The following is a 22,388-nucleotide window of genomic DNA, read 5'->3' as shown; positions in this document are numbered from 1 at the left end:
GTTATTTTCTCTTTCTCTGTTGTCTCTGTTCATTGGATGTGGCGACATCTGTGCCCTGCAAATTTGTCCTCAACAGTTTAACAACAGTCCTGGTGATTTATGGCTCCACATGTGGAAATATTTGCCTGCTGGAGGTCTCCCTGACCACAAGTCCAATGAAAAGAGCAGAGGATGGAGCTTGTCAGATTGGAGGATGCCTTAAGTGAGAATACCACATATACATATCAGACATATATGAGACTCAGCCATCTTTTCTTGCTTCATAGATCAGAAGCAGCAGCAATTTTATGCCTTATTTGCTTCAGGTTTCTGAGGTGAATACAGTGAGTAATATAAAGCAAATGTTCCGTGCTCAGAAGTGACAGTCATGGGTTCTGCAGGAGTAAGGGATTGGGGTGGATTCTTGAAGGAAGTTTTTGTTGGAGATCAGGTTCCTAACATCCCACAAGGCCTGTCATGTTCCAGCACTGAAGAAAGAGAGAGCCATGGTGAAAGTATCATTCAGCAGGAGCCACAGCGTGCAGCAGGGAGGCTAACAGCTGTTTTTACAACAACGCATCTGCATAAATTGTTGGATGAGTGTTTATATTAAAAGGGTAAATCTAGACAATCAAATATCTTTGAGTCAGTGGCTGCAGACCTCAAAAATTTAATGGGAGGGGTTGACATGTGTTTTGAATTAATGACAAAAACACTCCCTTTCCTTTGCAGGGCCACAATAGCACTCTGCTTTTGGTATAGCAGGATACTGACAAGACCGGTACTGTTAAAAAAAAAAGAAGCATTTATTGAAGTTCGATGCAAGCCAGTCGCATTTCATTACAACACACAGGTTTACAAAAATAGTATGCTTCCCTTTTAGTAAAGCTTTTTTGTCTGAGATATACATGATTATCTATGTGTGTATCATAAGACCCAAACACTCTCAAAAGTCATTTCTCTGCTATCACAACTGGAAAACGTTAACATTTTGGCTGCAGGAAAACAAACTAATTTAATGCTACTTTGGTACCAACATAGTTTTTATGTATTGAATAAGTTTTATTAACCTTCTAGCCTTCATACCTTTAACAGAAATAGCTTGTTTACTTTCTTTTCAAGAGTTAGATGAGAGGATTGATACCACTCATGTCAATGAAAAAGATACAAGGCTGGGGCCGGAGGTGATTAGCCTAGCTTAGCATAAAGACTAGAAACAAAGGGAAACAGCTAGCCTGCCTCTCTCTTTAGTTAAAAATCCTACAAATTACCATGCTGTACCTCGTTTGGTTATACTGTAAACAAACAAAATGTAAGCTCGACAATTTATAGTTTCAGACGGAGTTAACTTGTCAAGAAGTAATAGTGTGTAACCCCTAACTTAAAACCAAGTGTCATTCTTACATTTCAGTTTGTGTGTTGATTAAACAAGTGTGATACAATGTGTTGATTAGTGAGTTTTAGACAGAGTCAGGCTAGCTGTTTCCCTCTGCTTCCAGTCTTTATGCTAAGCTAGGCTAACTGCCACCCGGCTCCAACTGTATACTTCATTCTGCAACTTTACTTCAAACACGGATCATAAAATGACAGTTTTTCCCAGTCGGTGAAAAAAAGTCTTCAGAGTACCTGCTCTGAAACACCAAAATATAGGCAAACTGACAAACGTTTACACTTTAGGAACTGATAAAGTGCTATCCACTAGAAAAGGATGTGTCAATGTGTACATAACATAAAAACAAGACTGTGCCCATACAGTGTGGCAGTGCATGGGAATGTAAAACCTTTGAGCAGTCTGGATGGGAAAACACCACTGCAGTCCAAATCTGTGGTTAACAGCCCCCTATTCATTATGACCCAAAAGGTTTTGGTGGCTTGACAACAACCTCAAACACATTCTTTACTTCCAGTACATTCAACTAGGCAAGACTTAAAATTCAGTAATGGATGTGTTTTTTAATTTCTGTTCATCTCATTATTTAAGAAAAAGCTCATTCTGTATTCTGTCATTTGGAAATGGACTAGCAGGTGGGATGGTCTGTTGTATTTGGGTCTAATAGAAGACCGACAGTATGAGATTCATGTTTGTATGAGGACCACCGCCATATAAAATTCAAAGTCTGTCCAAACACAGTCCATTCTCAGCCTGTCTCAACAGCAGTTCATTCTGTGGCAGCAGTTCAATTTCAATTTTTTAGATTGTCCTCTTGGTTTATTTCTTGTGGCCATATTATTTCATTAGGGGGAGTCTCCTTTAAAGCCCCATCTCCAATTTGATTTGCTGCATTTGTTCATTAAGTTCTCCACTGTCTTAGACAATCCAAATGGAAATACAAATGGATTATTGCGTTTCCAGTCACAATGGATGATATTTTTTCAGTTCATATCAGTTTCATAAGATTCTTTGTACCGGACAAATCACCTCTAGTCCATGTCTGCAGGGGCCGAGCGTCGCTGCACGCCAGATCGGTCGTGGGGGTACGACAACCCTGGAGGTCCGGGGGTCCCTGGTGGGCCTGGTGGTCCTGCTGGACCTGGTTTTCCCCTCGGTCCTGGTGGCCCAATGATGCCTGGTAGTCCTTGCTGACCCTGGATCCCTGGAGGCCCTGTGGGTCCTGGGGCCCCGTCCTTACCTAAGGGGCCCATGTCACCTTTCTGGCCCCTCTCACCACGCGGCCCTGGCACACCAAGAGATCCTTTGGCTCCCTTAATCCCTACTGCCCCTCTATTGCCACTGGGACCTGGTTCACCTGGAGCTCCTTTGGGCCCAAGAGACCCCTTCTCTCCAACGGATCCTCGGCTTCCTATGGGGCCTCGGTCACCTTTACTCCCAGTCAGTCCCATAGGCCCTTTAGACCCGGATTCACCACGGTTCCCTTTAGGACCTGGAGGTCCAGGAGCACCTGTTGATAAAGGACAGTGAGGTGAAGTGAAGAAGAAACACACACACATACAGTCAGATTACATCTTTATATACTGTACCTTTTAATATAGTAAAGTTCTTAATGAGCTGGGTATGGTGAAAGTCCACAAGTTTCATCTCCTCCATCACCATAGACAAGTTCCTGACATCCACATCCAGTCGGACATTTAACAACATATTCTGCTGCCTCAGTGTGTCGGCTAAGTGGAGGAGTAACAACACTGTGTTGTTCAGGTTCTGCAGAAAGTATGTGAGGATGAAGAGAAAAAGCAGAGAAAGAAAACAAAGAAGAACACGAAGAACAAGGAGGAAAGAGTGGGAGAATAATGAGGACATAAAGAAGAGGAGGATATGTCAGTAAGGTTACATACAAAACTATTTTCTAAAAAAATCAGCATCAAATTCTAAAATAATTCTGAGTTCTTGTTTGTTTATAACCTGTAGATCTTCTGTGTGTCTGCCCAGGCGGCTCTGGCAGGACGAGCTCTCGATGTTGATGTATTTGTACATGCTCTGTACATGGCTGACCGTGGCGTTGATGCTGGAGGAGACCGTGTCGATCTCCATCTCGATGGAGTTCAGTCGACCATCCAAGGCAGAGAAACGCTCACCTGTGCGATTCTCGTAGTACCTAAAGAGGAGGGTTGAGGATGGTTAGTTTTAGAATTCCAGAATATATTCCAGTTAATACCCTCTCTCTGTTTATTCATCACATTGTGGAGACACCTGTTCACAGTGGTACATGTGGGGACTCACCTCCCATATGGGGACAAAAATCTGGTTTAATCCTGTCTATTTTTAGGTTAGGTTAAGGTTAGAGTAAAGGTAGGGATTAGGTATGAAAGATTATACAAGGCCTCCAGGGAATTGATGTCATTCAATACAATACAAATTATAATAGTACAAATTAGTGCGTATGTGTTTTACTTGGAATGGTAATGAAGGTCATGCATGTTCTCCTCATGTTCATCCATGAAAGACGTCACATTGTCGAGCTGCATCTGCAGGTTCATCACCTGGGGAAGACAGAGACTCATGGTTGTAGCTCTATACTTGAGATAATGTATTCACTCACCCGTCTTGTGAAAATGTACACGGGTGGTTGCACATACCTGCTGAGTTAGGTCATAGTAGACCTCGGTGGACATGGCGATCCTCTGGTGATCTGCTATGACGTTGTTTTGGAGGAAGCGCATGGTTTGCGTGATGCTGCTTGTGTTGGATTTGATCGCGCTCAGAACTCGGCTGTAGTTCTGCCAGTCGCTGGTCAACTTCTGGAGGACCAGAGTCTCCTCGTCTGCTTTCCTCTGCAGGGCATCTATCCACATCGTACTAAGGAGGAGAGGGGAAACACAGAGGACGTGTGAGATGCAGTGGATAAAACATTATTCTGTGTCCACATTATTCTGCTTTTTTTAGGTTACTGATACGGCTCTTGGGATGGCAATGTCAGTCCACCACTTTAGTCCAGACTGAAATGATGAGAAATAAGTTTTCCTTGATAATTAATCACGTACGTAATGCAAAAGATATCATCACCCCATTCAAATGTTGTATTTCAAAACAGCTAAGATTAAATCAGAATTGTGTTTCCTGCAACTGAGTCACAGCTGTGTTTTTTTTCACACAGGAAATCCCACTTGTTTTTCCTACTGTACTTTGCCTTTATAAATAATGGTTTGCTTATGAGGATTAGAAAAAATGCAGCTGTTGCTATGAAGCTGGCTTTTTGCCTGCTATTGATTAAGTTCCCACTCAGCTGCTAAAAGTTACTGAACATTTACTATAGAGCTAAATGAGAACTGATACTAATGGGTAGACATGAAGAGTGGCTATTGTGCTGATACATTCGATGTCTGTTTTATAGCATAGTTTAAGTGTAATACTGGATATTAGTTTTTCATTCACCTGAGAGCCACTGTAGTGTTGACTTGCTGTGCTGTAGCTTTGACGTCATACTGATCCTCCGTCAGAGTCTTCATCTTCTCCTCAGTTTCCTCGATGACGTCCTTCCAGCCCTCCACACGATCCAGGTATCTCTCCAGGGACTGGTTGAGAAGTTTGATGGAGATGAGGTGGTTCTGCATGTCACGTGTCAGCCGGTTGGTGGTGTCCCTTAGAGTGGCCTGGGCCTGGGTGGCCTGGTCCAGGACCTGGATGGGTTGGGGATCAAAGAGGTAACACTTTCTTTCATAGATCCTATATCCCCATGAAATAAATGTTATTATTACAAATTGATCATGTTTGGGTTTTGGACTGTTTGTCTCCGATCCACCATACCTGCTCTTGTCCCAGTATCATTCTCTGGATGTCTTCAAACTCTCTCTTCAGCCGGCTGATCTCTTTGCTGTACAGAGTCACATCGAGGCAGCCTGAACAGTTAGAGGTGGAGCTCAGATCTGAGAAGAGTCACAGATAAGAAAAAAACAGAAAAGAAAGAGAGAAGAGACAGAAGAAAGTGAGTAAGTGTTATCTATCAGAGTTTCTGGTAACCATATGTTGTTAACAAGAATGAGGGGAAAAGGGAGTTCTCTTTTTAGTTCTCCAGACATTATACTTAATCATCTGTACTGCTTTACACCTCGTGAATGACCTTAAAACACCAGGTGCATAAGCAGGGTTTATGCAATCTCACCACAAGGTCCATTTAGTAGCAGTTCAAGAGCATTTGACCATATAATCTTCCTTAGCAGATGGGAAGACATGAGACATTACTAAATGTAACTCAGTCGTTAATCAGATGCTAAATGGACCTTGTGGTGAGATTTTTTTGGCTGCTGTTGTTTCCAAGGTCAGGAATGAATTTTGAATCTCATTTTTGAGCACATGACATGAGTCCTGAGGTGATCACAACATAGTCTCAGAATAACCACTCAGTGTACCTTGTGGTGAAATAATTTTGTCAATGTCAAGAATGAACTTGGCTCAGTCTATGTTAAAAAAAAAAAAATTAATGCATGCTGATTTGATGCTAGAAATTAAATCAAGATCTACATTTATATTTCTTTTAAAAATGTAGAAACATTTACCATTTTTATTTACAAAATGATGTTTTTACCTTTGAGTTATTACACTTTACATTCCTTAAGTACAAGTAGCAATAACACAGTGTAGAAATACTTTAAGCAACACTTTAAGTCTTTCTATTTAGCATCTTTAACATGTATATAAACACGTAAAAGCTAGTTTACAACAGATAATAGTTAATATATGCATACTGATATGCTTGTCAACAACTGTAACTCCTTCTCTGCGAAGCAATAGCTGGAGGCTCGTGTGTAAACAAATAATTAATAACAATGTGTAAAACAATTGAAATATTATAAAATATTGACATCTTGTAAATCGATCTAGCTGCTTTACCGTCTATTCCTTGTTGAACGCTGGTGATCTTCTTGTGATAGACGGACTCTTCTTCGGACAGGCTGTCAACCTTCCTGAACACTGGGGACACAGAGGAATTTATAAAGTTAAAGAAAAATGTTAAATAAACAGGTAATGTTATTCCAGGAATCAGGATTTAACATTTCAGTAAGGGAACAAGACTTTTGCACTCTGCTCTAGAAGTCAGTGTAAGTCCATGGGGAATTAAATGCTAACAGAAAAACATCAGGGAATTAAAATAAACTACTGGAATTTGTTCCCTGAATGCTGCTGAGTGGATGCAGATATGATTAGCATCAGCAGTACCTTGGTGTTAACAGGAAATAGGAAGCATTTAAAGGAGTAAAAACAGGAAATTGTAATTTAAGCCCTGACAACAAAACACATAAAGTTTTCATTAGCTAACAAATCGGACCAAAAACACTGATGAATAGTGGTTTAGCCAGCTGGTCAGGTCCTGCTCCCCCAACATATTTCCCAGGAGAGCAACAACAGTTTAGTGAGTGTGGGTTTTTGTGAGAGTGTAAGTTTGTATAATGTGTGTTTGCAGACGTTTTCAGCATCCTAGTCCCTGACTCAGGGGATTAATGCAGGTCTGCTTCACTCTGTGTTTGCATATATAAATACTTCCACATGCTTTCTGCACATACCTGCTCTACTGTATAAGCTGCTGAGACAGTGAAGCATGGCGCATAGTTGTGGCTACATTTTGCGCAAGAATGTTTAAGCAGTATTTCATGAAACACTTGGACCCACACTTAGAGAACTGTTCATCTATTAGACATTACCAGCAGTATTATATTGCTAAATGCTCTGTATGAGATTGATGATAAATCTTTTTCCTCAGCGCTTCAAAGAGCTGAAAAATGTGTTATTTCATTCCACACTTGTTACTTAACAGATTTTTGCAGAGGAATTTATTTGTTGTAAAACAGATGTTCCAGCTGGGGAATGGAAAAATCAAAGGTTGGTGTTTTTCCTTGAGCACATGCACAGTTGGGAGTTGCAGCCAAGTGCAATATCTTTTCTGTTGATACTAAAGTTTTTAGTGCTTTGGTGTTGTGCAGCTGTGCTGTAAGTTGACAAAAACACAAGCTTAGTGCTGTTTTCTGTGTACAGAGTATTACAAAACAGCAACAGTGCTATGTGTGTTTGTTGGTGGGGTATGATACGTGGGTATGATGATGGTTCATAAATGCTTATTTGAGTTCTGACTGAATCAGTTCATTTGTGAAATGTTACAGTATGAAATATGAAAATGTTAACACATTATGATAATTACGTTTCCCACATTGTTTCGCATGATTTCTCTGAAACAATGTTTTTAACAGGATGGCCTGTCTTCATGAAGAAAAGGGTTTCTCATAGATAAACGGTGTCGCACTGGCAATTAACAAAAAATGATATCAGTCAAACTCTTCTGCCCTCTTAATGCAGGGGTAGACACAGCTGCACAGAGCTAAACACAGGTTTTGTTTTGTGCTAAATACTAAAAAAAACGCCTGTGTCATGACATGCCCCTGTAAGTCTCCCTGGACTTTATGAACAAATGAGCTGACAGAGGAACAAAAAAAAAAGTCACTTGTGCATATAAAGTCCGTGTTGATTATGACACTAAGTTAAAGTCAGGAGAGACCAGGTGACTACAGGTCTGATTGGAGAAGTTAGAACAGGTGAGGAGATGAGACACTGGAGGGAAAAACCACGCAAGGACAGGAAACAAAACCATCAGATACAACAAGGTAAGCAATTTCAAAATAAAACAGGATATAACACAAAGTCCTGAGAGTCCTACAGGAGCAAATCGTGACAGCCATGACCACTATCTTTCTCTAACCATAACTGATTATCTGACAACCCTTGACGAACATGCACAGTACGTCTGCATGTCTCCAGCACATGTGCGTACAGTCTATGAAATGCCTGCACACAGTTCACTGCACTGCAGCCCTCGAAAAAAAAAACAGACTTTAGTACCTTCTTGTACATGTCTACCTGAACACAAGCTTGTGTGTTTGTGTGTCGTTGTGTGGATTTTGCATCACTCTGCCACGCCTCACACTCTGCTCTGAGATCCCTGAACGGTAGTAAAAGATGAAGATTTACGGCCTTGAAACCCAATAAAAACTCATGCTAATGTGAAAAGCATCTGTTGTTGCTGAGCAGCTGTCAGGTAAAACATGGCATACAGGACCTGTACCACTTTCATTTGATCTAGGGGAGTTAAATGGAGCTTGTTTTATTGAGACACACACACATACATATAAAGCAGAGTTGGACCTTTTCCCATGAAAAGCCCACTTATCACTCTTCTTACTGCAGAGTGGGTAATGCTTTATTTTATGGCTCCCATATTTTCAATGCCACTTCCTGGAAACTTTCCTCATAATTTCCTCAAAATTAGCCGATATTTAACTATTAATTATTTGGATATTTCCTGGAAAGGCCTGCACAATTTGTTACTAATAATATGGAAAGCAGAGAATATATTACTTGGTACAGTTATTAAGCACTCCCCTGTTCGTTTTAGGCTGCAAAGTGAAAATCAATAATCAAAGTGAGCTCACCAAGTGATGCCAGCACTGCCACTGTAATGATGAGGAAAGCAACAAATCCATAGAGGACTTTGACAGCCAGTTGAAGAGAATGACTCTGCTGGCATCTCACACAGCCTCCTCTGGTACGACCTGCACAGTAGATGAATATAAAGGTATGTGAGTAAGTGCGTGAATTAATAATTATTTTAAAAAATAATAAAATAAAATCAGAAAAGAATCAGATGATTATCGGTGCCCCTGCTTTTGATTTAAATTGCCCTAATGTAAACATCAGTTTTAGCAATTTAGAAATCAGCTGGCTACAAGTAGAAGTATTCAAATACTTTACGTAACAGCACTGACATACAGAGTTTTACTTTAAGAGTAACTTAACCAACTGAAACATCCCAACAACTTTTAAAAGACAGTTTTGGTTTATTACAGCTTGGATCTTATTTTCATAGTTTTTGACCATAATTTCCGTTATTAATAATAACACCGCATATTAATTCCTGAGTTCTGGGAATGTGGCAACTGCAATAAAAAATATGTCAGATGAGGCAAGAAACATGAGCGATCATAAAACTATGCAGGTTTTAAGCAAACCCTCAAGTTAGTCACACTTATTTGGAGAGCAAAACAAAGGCCAACTGTGAAATTACTGTCCTGTCCTCCTGGGTTGAAATTGACCTATTTTGTGCAGTTATGCACAAACAGACTTCTCTTGTAGTTATCATTATTGACCTCTCAGGTGCTCTGTCAATACTGTTCATCCAATCATCTGTGTTTTCGTCTTTCATCTTCCTCAAAACCCAGCAATTGCTTGATGCAAAGTTGTCATAAGAGATGGAAACAATTGCCAAAACTATGAAAATAAGAACCAAGTTACTCTTGAAGTCGAGTTCTGGTATTCCAAACAAGCCATGTGTGTGCACACATGACCTGTGTGTACACAAAATGTCACTGTTGATACAAATGTCATTGTTTATTGTTGTTAGACTTGTGTTCATGAGTATGTGGCCTTCACCTCTAAATGAAGGCATTTCCTCTTCCTCTCCAGTGAGGTCCTCCTCTGAAAAACAAGACAAGGACAAAACACAAACATGACAATTTGAAAACATGACTATGACACAAACTTGTGTTTATTATCATGCAGTTTTTACCCGTTAAATCAGTTTTAGATGATAAATAAGAATCATAAAGTAAGAGAAAGAGTCACAATCAGTTCTGAGAATCATAAAAACTACTGGAAACTCTTATTCTCTTAACAAAGACAATATGGACTTAACCACACATGATTGGGTTGTAGTCCAGGACGACAAATGGCATGTAATTGTCATAACTGTGTTAAGATATAATGGAATAGCCTTCAAAGCATGCATCATACCACATTCATAAAACAACTCAAGATGATTGTATGACTGTAGAGTTGGTCTGGGAGGGTTAAAAAATGGTGTATTGACATTAGAGCACTATATCCATCAAACTTGGGTTTAATTACTTTGAATGACAGATTTTGGCTGACAGGTTTGTTTGGTTTGGTTAATTAGGATTTGGATGTTTTACGCAGTTGCTATTTCCAAGTCAAAAATTGGTAATTGAGATGGATTACAACTGGTAACTCCGATGCGTGCATGAGGCTCATTTACATTTCTCTGAAACTGAACCTGATTCTTCCAATGTGTGCATATAAAGTCTAACTTTTGCTCATGCATCTCCACCAAACTGACTTGCAGACTGTGGATTCCATAGACAACTCCATGATTTTAGCGTGACTGATGATCACATATAATGAAGAGGTTGACATCTATGTTTCTCAGCTCAGGACAATAGAATAACTTGATCGTTACCTTTGAAAAGCTGGTTCTCATATCCACCATAGTTATCTGCCAAAAAAATGAAAGAGAGACACATTTAGAAAAAAAAAAGAACTGACTGAAACCAAATCTGCTGGAGCCACCAACAAGTTTTATAACTCCTGTCATAAATCATACAAACCAGCTGGCTCACAACTCCCCCTGAAGTCTCCCCCTTGACGTCTCTGTATTGTACAGTGTGTTCAGAGTGAGGCTGCTATCTCAGAAAAGTACAACAGAAATGCATGTTTTTGTTCAGCTCTAATGTTTTTCTCTGAGCTGTTCCTCACTCAGGAGAAACAGCCCCATGGTGGTACAAAGCATGAGAACAGTTGTTGGTTTTGTGTGATGATTCTAGTGGGAATATTGTGTGTGTTACGTGTGCACATGTGTCGGAGGAGGTTGTCAACACACACTCTGGGCTGGAAAAGGCAGAGGTAAGCATGACAGAATATAACCAGAGGGCTTAATAAACCACACAAAGACAGTTTAAAGTCCCAGAATACATTCAACGTCATGTTTTTATAAGTGTATGTAAGAGCAATGGACTTTATACAGCACGTCATTAACTGTACACCACCCAAACTGGTGCCCACACCTGATGAGACTGTGGGTACAGAGTCTGATGTCAGGAAACAGAAACACTCGGTGGGACCGCAGGGGAGGTGGTTTCTGAAGGAAAAGCGCTGGGAAACACCACACAGGAAAAAAGGGGGTTTGGCAGGTTGCTGACTCCCTGAAGAGAGACACTTGGACACTCTGCCATGTTCCTGTGTTGATACTGCCAGAGGAGCTGGCCTTAAAGCTAACACTGTCAGACTGAGTTGTCAGACTGCTGTAGAATAATTTAACATATGCAGACACGTTGAAGACTTATTTTATCTTTTGCACCTGAACATGTTTGACTTTGCAGTAATGTTTCTGACTGTGGAAATGTGTTGAAAGACTTTAAATGAGGTGTCATTTAAAGGAATATTCCACCAAAAATCTATGGTGTGTGTATCATACTTAACCACCTGTAACCAGTCTCTGACGACACTTATATTTATGTTTGTCACAGGCTTAATGCTGATATACTAAACAGCTAAACATGCTAGCAACAAATCGAAGTTATATTTCGTTGAAGAAGTGGCGAAATATTGGAACACAGTGACCATACTGTGCTTTGAGAGGAAACTGGATTACCGTTGGCATCCACTAAAGATGTTCTGAATTCAATAATAATTCTGCCTTCCTCTGTGTCAAAACCAAACTTTTAAGATCCTCCTTTTGACTCCACACTTGAGTGTTTTGTGTTCACAACACAGCATGTCAATGGAGTATTCCTTAGTAGGCAATAAAGCAATAAATCTGTGGAGACTATAGGTCAAATGTTAATGTAAGGGACGCAAAATGCAGCGGGCATATGAGTTTTGTTGTCCCTCCAAGTGAAAAATTGGTGAAAATGTAAGTGTGGCTTTACTGGATTATAGTTAATTTTCAGTTGTAAAAAGAGATTTTATTTATTTTATTTTTTGTTTGTTTTATTCCATATCTTAAGCCAGAAGCAAATTTTGCAAAATTTCTGAAACCAAAATGTCTGTTGTGGATCGATCTCTGAGGTTAACCACATAATCAGCTCAACACGAAGGGAAGTCTGGCCTCTGTTAGGGAGAGAACCAGAGAACAATGGCTGGAAAGATAATGAAACTGGAGGCAGTTCCACACAATGTCTGATGAAGGTCTGAGGCTCAGAAATATCATATGTTGTTTGTCTATCAACAGATACAAAGCTGTACTCCACACTTTTTACCTACTTCCTTAACTGCTGTTACATGTGGCATGAATTCAAATGTTTACCTCTATTCGCTGTGTACGAGAAGCAAGTAACAGCTTTAAAGCAGCATGATGGTATCATGGTTGTGACACACACAGGGTCAGAACTGTAAATTTGAGAATTGTGATGTCAGGTTTTCCACAACTGAACTTACAGTTTATTATCATTTGGCTTAAACCAAATAAAGGAAATGAAAAGACGAAACACAAGATGTATCTCTAAAAACAATAGAGTTTTGATAGAGCAAAGTACACTTGGCTTGCAAAGGCACTATGAGGTGAGATGTTTATATGAGTCAGTGGTGGAACAGCTGAGGTCAGGTCTGGGTGGATGTGTCACAAAACACTGAGGCTGACATAATGATGGAGGAGAGAGGGAGGAGGAGAGGAGAGGTGGAGGCAACATCTCCTAAAAAACTAAAATGCAGCAATGAGGAAAGGACATCAGGGATAGAAAGTCAGAGACAAAGAATATTTTGTGGCAGAAACTGCCAAAACATCTCGTGGTAGTTCACAAGGACAAAGGGAAGACTGACCTGCACAAATTATTCCAGGATTACACTGATTCATGTCTCGATTTGCTGATATATCGAGCAAGTATTGGTACCTTCAGAGACCAGTAAACCTGACGACAAAAAGGTGACATAAAAACCCCCTGCAGCTTTAATGTTAACAATTATAAGCTGTCTTGTGTGCTGATGGTTTTTAAAAAACAAGAAAGAACACCTCCAAACTACAGAAGAAATCCAGCCCACTTTCACAAAGGTTCATGAAATAGTCATGAAATGTAATCTATTGATCACAGCCACTTTTGTAACAATATGCACAACTTTCAAACTTATTTCAACTGGAAATGTTTTTAAATGAAGTGCTACATTCATTAATATAAGCAGAATTGTGGGGAGGTAAGTTGCGGTGGATGGCGAGCGAACAAAACAGAACCATAAGGTGAAAATATGTAAACACTGTGTTCACACCTTGTTCCTCTGCCCCCAAGTGGCCAAAATATTTCCACTGAAAACATAAACATACAACTGCAGTATGAAGGCAGTAGTAATAGCAAGACTAGTAAAAGTATTTTTAAGTATAGTAGAAGTAGTGGTATAATTACAACAACACACATTTCAATGGAGAGTCTTCATGTCTCATACTAGTCTAAATCCTGTTTCACAGCCTTTCCCACCCTGACTTGAATACATTTCTGTGGGAAAGCTCGATTCTTGTAATTTTTTGGACTTCTGTGGCATGAAAATGGTCAGATTGAAATGTTTGACTGTCAGCAAATGATTTTTTATTGGATGCTGAAAATCCAAAATATTAAAATCAGTATCCACCCTCAAATACCCATCAGCCCCTTGGTTATATTTCTTCTCCCTCACCTCCCTCACCTCCCTCCCTCCATCTTTGCTGCTCTTTCCTCTCCTTGTGTTTTCCTCACTCACTGTGGAAAAAACCCTGATGTCTGTCTCGTTAGCAAGGAAGTCGACCTGTCCAACACACACACAGCAGAACTGAGCTGATCTGACAGCAGCACAACACAGCTCCACCAGGTTACACCTATACAGTCAGGTCAAGGCAAAACACTGCAGAGCTGCTAAAGTGTGTTTGGCTCAGTCTGAATTAGTGGATAAACTGTTAAAAGTGCACTTTGGTTCGAGTATGTTTAAAAGTTTCACGTGTGTTATGCTTCATTAACAACCAATTGGCCAGTTCTTTGGTGCAACAAAGGATTTTCTCTCAAAATAAACATGGAACAACTTTGTAAACCATTCATGACGTGTTTAATAGATAACACACTTTGCTTTGTGACTGGGTGGGATCAGATCATTTAAGAAAACTTGTTTTGGATTTCTGTGCTCTTGTTTCTCTAAGCAAACTGAAATGAGGGTGAAAAACACCTTAAAGGTTTGAAATAATTGGTGCGAGGTGTGACAGTATCCAAACACAAAAGAAGAAAAGCACATTTTTTAGATAAAATCTGTGGACGAGGACACAACAACTACCAACAGCAAACAAAACTAGAAGAATAAGATGGAGATGGACTAGGTACACACTATGAAAACCACTGTCAAACCTCTGAAGGTCCCTTGTCAGCAAGGTGCCAGGCGTAAGTGACTCAGTAAATAATGGTGAGGTGATGGTTAGGTAAATATGTGGGCAAGATTAGGGAAAACTTATTGTCACTTTTAATACAAAGGCAATTAATTAGAAATCTGTGATGGGAAACAAACTCTGATCATGAGCACAAAGGTCAGAACCACTACATGCCCACCCATCAACCTCACCTCCTGACCCTAACTTTCCACTTCACTTCATAAAGGAAACACTGCTCCCTATATGACAGTAAATCTTACCACTGGGCTGGAAAGATGACATGGGTAACAACATGAGCGGGTATCAACCAAAGGGTAAATGTAATTAAACAAATATGAAGTTGGACTGATATTATAGGTTTTGGTGTTGATAATTAGCATTTTATGGTAAAGCCTGTAAACTAAATATAGATTATCAGCAGTTCTGCAAAATCGACCATACAAGACAAGTTTTTTCTGTTGTTTATCCAGACTGCGAGGCAGACTGAGGATGGAAAAGCTTGGTTGCACTTTGAATACACACAGCGAGCACAGCCAGTGTACACTTAGCTGTAACAAGAAGTAAATATACTGTAAGGATGTGTATTTACAGGAGAGGAGTGTGCTAAAGAAAACCCAACAAAGCTAAACTTTTCCAAAAGCTTTTCCAAAAGACATGGTACTCAACACTTGATAATTCAATAAAAAGACAATAAAGTCAGGAAATTGACCTATATTTCCATTTCCAGACCAAGAAAATTCTTTGTGTCAAACCATATCACATGGCTATTAAATCCTATTTTGACAACTGGTCCCTTGGTTTTGTAATTAACTGGAAAGCAGCTGACCGTTCAGCTCTGGTCAAGGGTACTGAACTGAAAATAACACTTACCATAGATATATAACAATACTATTAAATGCTGTTTTGAGTTCATGCTATTCGCTTGAATAGTTCATGCTCTTGGCCGTGTCAAACTCAAGTGAACACTACACTACACTACAATGTAGACACAGAAACATCACACTCATTGTTGAGCATATTAGTCTAAAACCATGACCATTAATCTTCTTTTAGAACAGCCCCAATTTTTCAGAAAAATTGGAAGATTTTGGTCCCAATCAACCACAAGAGCATTAGTTGGAGTCCAACACTGATTTTGGGTGATAAGATCTGGTTCACAGTTGGTGTTCCAGTTCATCCCAGAAGGTGTTGAGGTCAGCACTCTGCACAGGCCAGCCAAGTTCTTCCACAACAGGACAACCAGCTCTTTGTGGATCTCATGTCAGGATGGAAGGAGAAGCCCTTCCCTGCCTTAGCTGATAAGATTTCCCCTAGTTGGAACTAGAGGTTGTAGCCTGAATCATTAAAACCAGCCCCAGACTGAAGTAATAATTTTAGCCATATAAATGTCCTGAAGTAATCCAACTCATTGTTGAGCAAAGAGTGTGATGTTTCTGTGTCCACACAGTCGTGTAGCATAATTCTTGTTTTCCAGTCACCTGATTCCCCGAATCCACTTCCTCCACTGTCCCTTATTCTCTCCATAGTTCCCTTAGATTGGCCCACTACCACCCATTTCTTGCCAGGTTGTCTATTTTGCAGTACCAGTCCTTTTTCCTGTTTTTGCATCTGCCTGGTTTTGATTTCCTGTTTGTTTTTGGATGTTGCCTTTCATCCTTGTCTTTGCCTTGTTTGCTGGTGTCTTTTGGTTGCATGCTGCCCCTTTGCCCCTTTCTCCTTTTCCTGTTTTGCCTGCATTAGCTTATTAGGTTATTATTGACAGGCATTGTTCATCCTCACTCTGACCATCCCATGACCACCTCTCATATTAGTCACAGACTGTTTGGCTTGAGAAAAACGTTACTTCCGCAGAGTGAAGTTCTTCTCTTTGCTAACATTTTTGTGAAAGCAGCTTTATTTGGCGTTGCACTAATGCACATGAACAGGTGGCACCCGTCAGGCTTGAAACTCACAATTTCTGACAAGTTTTTACAGTTTAAGAGCATCTGGTGAATTTGACTTTGAATCCTCATGCAAGCAAACCTAATGGGAAAAAAGTAAGTTTTGGAATTTAGGGACACAAATACAAAAAATGTGCTTGTATGAGGCCCAGTCTCCCCACAAAAGATAATCAACTCACCACAAATTCATCTCAGAAATGCCTGTCAAGGCAACATTAACCATTCTGGTAGGAGCCTGTTGTGGTTCCAGTGAATGTCAGTGTTTTGGCCCAGTAAGTACACTGTACTGTGTGTTGCTGGTTCAGATGGTGTACAGTGATCTGCCACCACACCTATGAAAATATCAATCTAGCAGTAAGTTAAAACAGCACACACGGGACAGGAGACAGACAGACATGTTACAGACCACTTTACAGAGCTTTTCTAAACAGTTCTGATTGTTTCTAACCAGTTCCATACGGATATACTGTATGTGCAGGTGAAATCAGGTATCAATTACAGAATTAAAGACAGAGTTATGGGCAAGTAAAAGCAGGGATTTAAGATAAACTATAAAGTAAAAAATAAATAAATAAATCAAATACCAGGATGTTGCTCTTTAACCACATGGACTTAATCAGCCCTCCTCCCTCCATCCTCATTCACCATCAGACCTTTGGTGTTTGTGAACGGAGCGCCAGGCCTATACTTGACTCAGCTAACCATCAGCGTCACTTTATGTTTGTGGTTCTTCTGTGGTGGTTTCTCTAAGGGGGTTTTGGACTTTCCAAACCCCTTCCCCACCCTTTTTCTTCCCTTCATTCCCCCTCAGGACTTTACTTTCACCAGGGTATTGTGCAAATTGTTATCCTTGGTGAGTAACATGCCCTGAATGGCCTCTAACTCACTGTATCACTCTATGATGTGATGTCCAGATAAAAATTAGCAGACTTAACATGTCATTTAAGTTATTTTGACCAGAAAATTCTCCTCAAGAGCCTCCATTGAACTCCAGCCTTAAATAAAACCAGGAGCCATGGGCCCCACTCCAGATCAGAGTGGAGGTCTTGACCACAGCTCGTAAGCCAAATGAGTCCCTTTCCAAACTTCTGACCTCATCCAAGTCATTTAGGTGCCCTCTGACTGGAATGTGTGGGCTCCTCACACAACTATAAATGCCTGGTATGTGTTGCTGCATACTGCGAAGCTTAAGTTATAGACGAAGCCATTACAAGGGAATGTTCTTTTATTGTGGTTCGGCAGTGAAAGAGGAGATTTTTTCAGAGTCACGATCCCGTAAAAGTATCATGTTTTCTCTGGACTAAACTGCTTTGGACAGCCTGTTGGGTTTACAGGGCTGTGAGGCCAAAGGGTGTGTTCAATATTCTCTAATGCTTTATTTGAAGGCTTCTTGGTATTTGTTTTGACTTGCCCTAAAACTTTCCACAGAGATTAATTAAAGGTAAGAAGAATGAGAAAAGGTTTCCAAATTGAAGGTATGGTTAAAGGTATGTTGACACCTGAATTACACATGTGGACACCAAAACAGGGTGTTCTCAGTTCAATATTCCGGTGTCACACATTAACCCTCCTATTGTGTTAATTATATTATCCAGTTTTTCCAGATTTGATATGTTTCCTCAAGTGGAGGCCTATTTTGATATTTAGTTCTCTCTTCTTGTAAATTTACTTAACCAGCAAATTTAGATTTTGCAGTAATACAACTTACTTGATTTACCAATTCAGCATAAAATAAATAAATGAACTGTGCAGTATACATATAAATATTGTAGTCTTAACATATTTCATGACAGAACTAAGTACTTCCGGTTAAATACAGGTTTTACTTAATCTGAACCACGCCCCAAAATGGCGGCGCCGTTGTCTTCGCTTCGCTAACAAGGCTAAACTTGACAGTGACCGTTGAATGTAGCATCTGAGTTCACTTTGACACGGAGAAAAAAAACACAAAATACACGACTACAGCTTATTAACAATGTCATAACGTAGCTACTGGCAACACCTCCAGCTTGAAAACAAGGCAAGTAACATGTTCGTTTTAACTCACCAAACCCAGAAGTCAGCAACCCAGACAGCAGGCGAAGCAACAAAACAAAAAAAAAAAAAAAAAAAAAAAAAAAACGATAAAAAATGTGAAGAATGGAGGTTTATATTCTTCAAAAGTTGCTTCTTTGTTCTTATTCTCCCCTCAATCGTCTGCAACCTCTGTCGCTCGTCTCTGGTGCTACTTTCACTCTCTGTTTTCCATCTCTGGCCTGCAGGGGGCGCTACAGTCACACGCTGTCATTTACTTTCACTTGTAAAGGAACAGCTCAAAAAGTAATGTTGATTTTGCTATTAATTTACTTACGTTACATTTATTATTTGCTTTACCCCTTATTTGTTTAAGGTCACATTAACCTAGGTTGACCAGAGAGTCAAATTTAACTCAGATTTATCAGTATAAAAGTGAGATGAGATCTACCTCTAACCAGAATAACAATATCACTGCCTTCTTACATAACCAGTTGCTGCACATTCAACATTTTTATAAGTCTAGTGCTTGTGTTAGTGTAAAAACAGGAAAAAGTCGAGCAGAAACATTTAGATAATGAATCAAAGCGAGCAAAAATAGATCAAAAAGTGCAGAGTGGATACCGAAAGAACAACTCAGAATGACATTCAGACATTCAGTCTCCTTGTTCTCCACTCAATCCAATTCAAAATACTATAACTGTGACTTTATGACATTAAATGACATTAAAAACAAGAAAATCTCTTACTCTTCTTTCTGTGCCTCCCCTCCTCTTCTCCCCTTCACTCACTCTTTCCTCTTCCCTTGCCAGCCATACACCTGTCTCCTATCCTCCCCCCTTCTCCTCTGCCTCCCTCTGACCACCCCCACCCCCTCCTCTCCTCTCCTCTCCAGCCCTGCTAGGAATGTATGAGGCAGCATGTTTTGTTCTGGTCGGGCTGGGCTGGACTCATTCTCAGCAAGACTGGAAACCACATTAACAGACCTCCTGTACTGTTTGGCTGAGAAGAGTACTGTATATGTTCTTGAGGTTAATTTGCTGTGTCGCCTCGTGGTTCATGGCGGTTTCTCTCCTCAAGGCACCACAGGTCCTTGGTTTCAGACAGTGGAAGACGAAAGCAACTTCTGATTGCTGTAGTAACCATGGATTTTGCTTGTCGAACTGGTTGCTAGCAGACTTTACCACCTGTAGCTAGCTAGCCTAGCAAATTAAGCAAATGTTAGCTCCAGAATGTAACTGAAAATACAGTCTCCAACTTACTTTTTATTGTTTCCAAGTGACTTTGCTCAAAACTTTGAACTTTGTAAGAGGTGTTGCAAAAAGTCAGAATCGTCAGCTGCTGATGAAGAAGACATGAAAGCTAACGCTGAGTACTTTTTACTCATATTTATGTCTTTTTCTATCTTTTCAATCACTTATGCTGCTGCAACGATGTAAATTTCCACATTGTGGGACTAATAAAGGATTATCTTATCTTATCTCTTAAATAAAGGAACAGCATTGTTCTTGTATTGCAGTGTAGAACTAATTAGTTGTAGTGTAATAGGAAGAATGTGATCATCACATAACGTAATGCTAATCAAGCAGTAGTTAGAACTGTGATTGGACAGTCAGCAGCAAATGGTCAATTAAAATAACATCAAGAAAGAAACTGAAGCAAAATCCAAAGACAGCACTGACCACACTGACAAGACCCACAATCTGTGGGAAATGGAGCACTAAAATACAAGAACAACCACCACTGAGCAAATTAGGATCTTGCAGGTTAACGCCTCAAAGTTTAAAAACATTAAAACACAGGAAAGCATACTGTTATATTTCAGTTAGTAATAATAATAAATACAGGGCGAAATCCATCATATGCCGATTACTGTTAGTAATGAATATGTCAACACTTCTCAACATCTTCTCAAGCTGTTAACCCACATATGGGACCTCTTTCAGCTTCAGTTCATTCCTGTCTGTTATCCTCTCTCTCTCACTGGTTCCTTCCATCTCACTTCTCATACTGTACGTCTGGGAAACATGCATGAGCCTCTGCCCTCTTCAAAGCCACTGGCAGCTCTCCTTTCATGCCATGTTGTGAAAAAGCTAAAATTCAAATGTTATGTTTTCACTCTCCCTCTTTTGAAGGGGATATTAAGTCAATCTGTGGAAGACTGGTAGGGGTAGAGAACATTTCATGTTTTATGAAACAGGGCTGTGAAGCACACGCACACACATATAGAGATTTAAAGCTGACTGATCAAAGTCTCACGTCCAAGAACAACAAGCCGACACTTCCTCGGGGGTCCACACTGCCAAGTTTCAGAGCAGATGAGAAGCATATGCAGTCGCTGGTGCCCTGTGCAGGTGCCTTCCTGCATGCATGCCACCGTGACAGATACTGTTCCTGTCTAGGTTTAAAGTCTTTTTTTTTACATTGGCAAGATTTTTTTTTGTATGAAAAGGGAATACTTTTTCAGAAATAACACAGAAGAAGTCAGATTAATTGCTTTACCTTTCATGATTCCTGGCTCAAGAATCCTGTATAAATGACTTGTCCAGTTTGCTGAAGCTCAGCTTGATGATGGTGGTGATGCTGCAGCCTTCACCCTTTTCTTTCCACAAAGCAAGTGTCCAGGAACAGCAAACGTAGTCAGCAATTTACCTTTGAAGTGTCAGCAAAATCATTCATGCAACATTTTCCAGTTGCCTGCAAAGTTCCAAAGAGGGAAAGAAGAAGCCCAGAAGTTCCCAAAACGACTTCCACAGGTTTTAAAAATGTAGAGGAACACTTCAGGATTCAGCCACATTGAATGTCAGCCCATGTGAGCAAAAGAATGCAAAGATGATTTCAAGTGTTCTTGTAAGTCTGTCAGTGCTAAAGAAAACTGGCCAAAGTTCCTCTAAGTTTTGAACATGTGTGTTTGCCTGCAGCTCTCTGGCATCATCCCTCTCCCATCCAGAGCCTGAGAAAACTAAACCTCCTCAGACAGAAACCATGTGCAACTTTAGAGAGGGAGGGAGGAAGAGTGGCAAGAAAGAAAGAGCACAGAGAGAGAGAGAAAGATGGGAGGGGAACAAAGAAACTGGAAAATAAGGGAGGGACTGGAAAAGGGACAGGATGAAAAAAAGAAAGAAAAGAGAGAGAGAGGGAGAGAAGGAGGGAGGGTCCCTGTGTTTTGTTGAAAGTCAGTTTTGTGGCTGAGGCTAATTGCTAACAAATGTTTGAACATTGTGGAGTGAGCACCTTGAATATCTGTGGCCTTGGCCTGCGAGGCAGGAAAATGGCCTCTGTGAATGCACACCTACGCACGCACACAGCAACACACATGTCAAAGCCATAATCCCTATCTGGCACCGGTCTGCAGGCTTCTCAGCTTGCTCCTGCTAACCTCGACTACCAGTGTGTGAGACTAACAGCAGGTGTAAGTCTCTCACCAACACACACATCCAGCTGACGGGGCAGCTTCAGTGGCTGTCTGGAATCCCGATCTTCAGTTCCTTTATTTCCTCTCCAGCACTCACTATGATGTTTTTATACAGTTAGATGCCACAAAATAAGACGTTGGGTGTATATAATAACTGTCGTGACTAAAGTTTTGATGTCTTATTAGGTAAGGTAAGTCATAAATAAAGGACCATGACTTTTTATCCCCAACTCTTAAAGGTGCTATATGTAAGGTTTTTTTGCTGTTGCTACATTTCCATCGACAGCTGTTTACTTAGCAGTCTATAAGAAACATTATGAGTTCAGTATCAAACTTTGTTTAAGCTTGTTTCACTTTCCCTCTAGTTCCATTACTTCTCTTCTTCTATTGAAGTTAGCATGCTAACAAGCTAGCTCTGACTCGTTGTGACACTGA

General features: G+C 40.2%; 1 protein-coding gene across 2 annotated transcripts; it reads right to left on the bottom strand.

Annotated features, from left to right (window-relative positions):
* Positions 1–257: 257 nt before the first annotated feature.
* Positions 258–21,585, bottom strand: scara3 (scavenger receptor class A, member 3). Of its 2 annotated transcripts, XM_018682537.2 has the most exons (13): positions 21,041–21,585; positions 10,671–10,706; positions 9,848–9,892; positions 8,851–8,970; positions 6,263–6,343; positions 5,180–5,298; positions 4,808–5,052; positions 4,012–4,231; positions 3,827–3,915; positions 3,338–3,530; positions 2,959–3,136; positions 2,399–2,879; positions 258–467 (listed from the first exon to the last, which is right to left on the bottom strand). In XM_018682537.2, exons 1-12 carry the CDS (start codon positions 21,045–21,047, stop codon positions 2,401–2,403), a joined length of 1,812 nt encoding a protein of 603 aa, XP_018538053.1. In that variant the 5' UTR covers positions 21,048–21,585; the 3' UTR covers positions 258–467; positions 2,399–2,400. The 2 variants fall into 2 exon arrangements, with proteins under 2 accessions (XP_018538053.1, XP_018538052.1); XM_018682536.2 differs by lacking the exon at positions 258–467 and having other exon boundaries at positions 762–2,879; positions 21,041–21,584.
* Between the last annotated feature and the right edge of the window lie 803 nt (positions 21,586–22,388).

Source organism: Lates calcarifer, linkage group LG7_1 (genome assembly GCF_001640805.2).
Source record: "Lates calcarifer isolate ASB-BC8 linkage group LG7_1, TLL_Latcal_v3, whole genome shotgun sequence".
Lineage (NCBI taxonomy): Eukaryota > Metazoa > Chordata > Actinopteri > Centropomidae > Lates > Lates calcarifer.
This window is presented reverse-complemented; position numbering and strand designations above follow the sequence as displayed.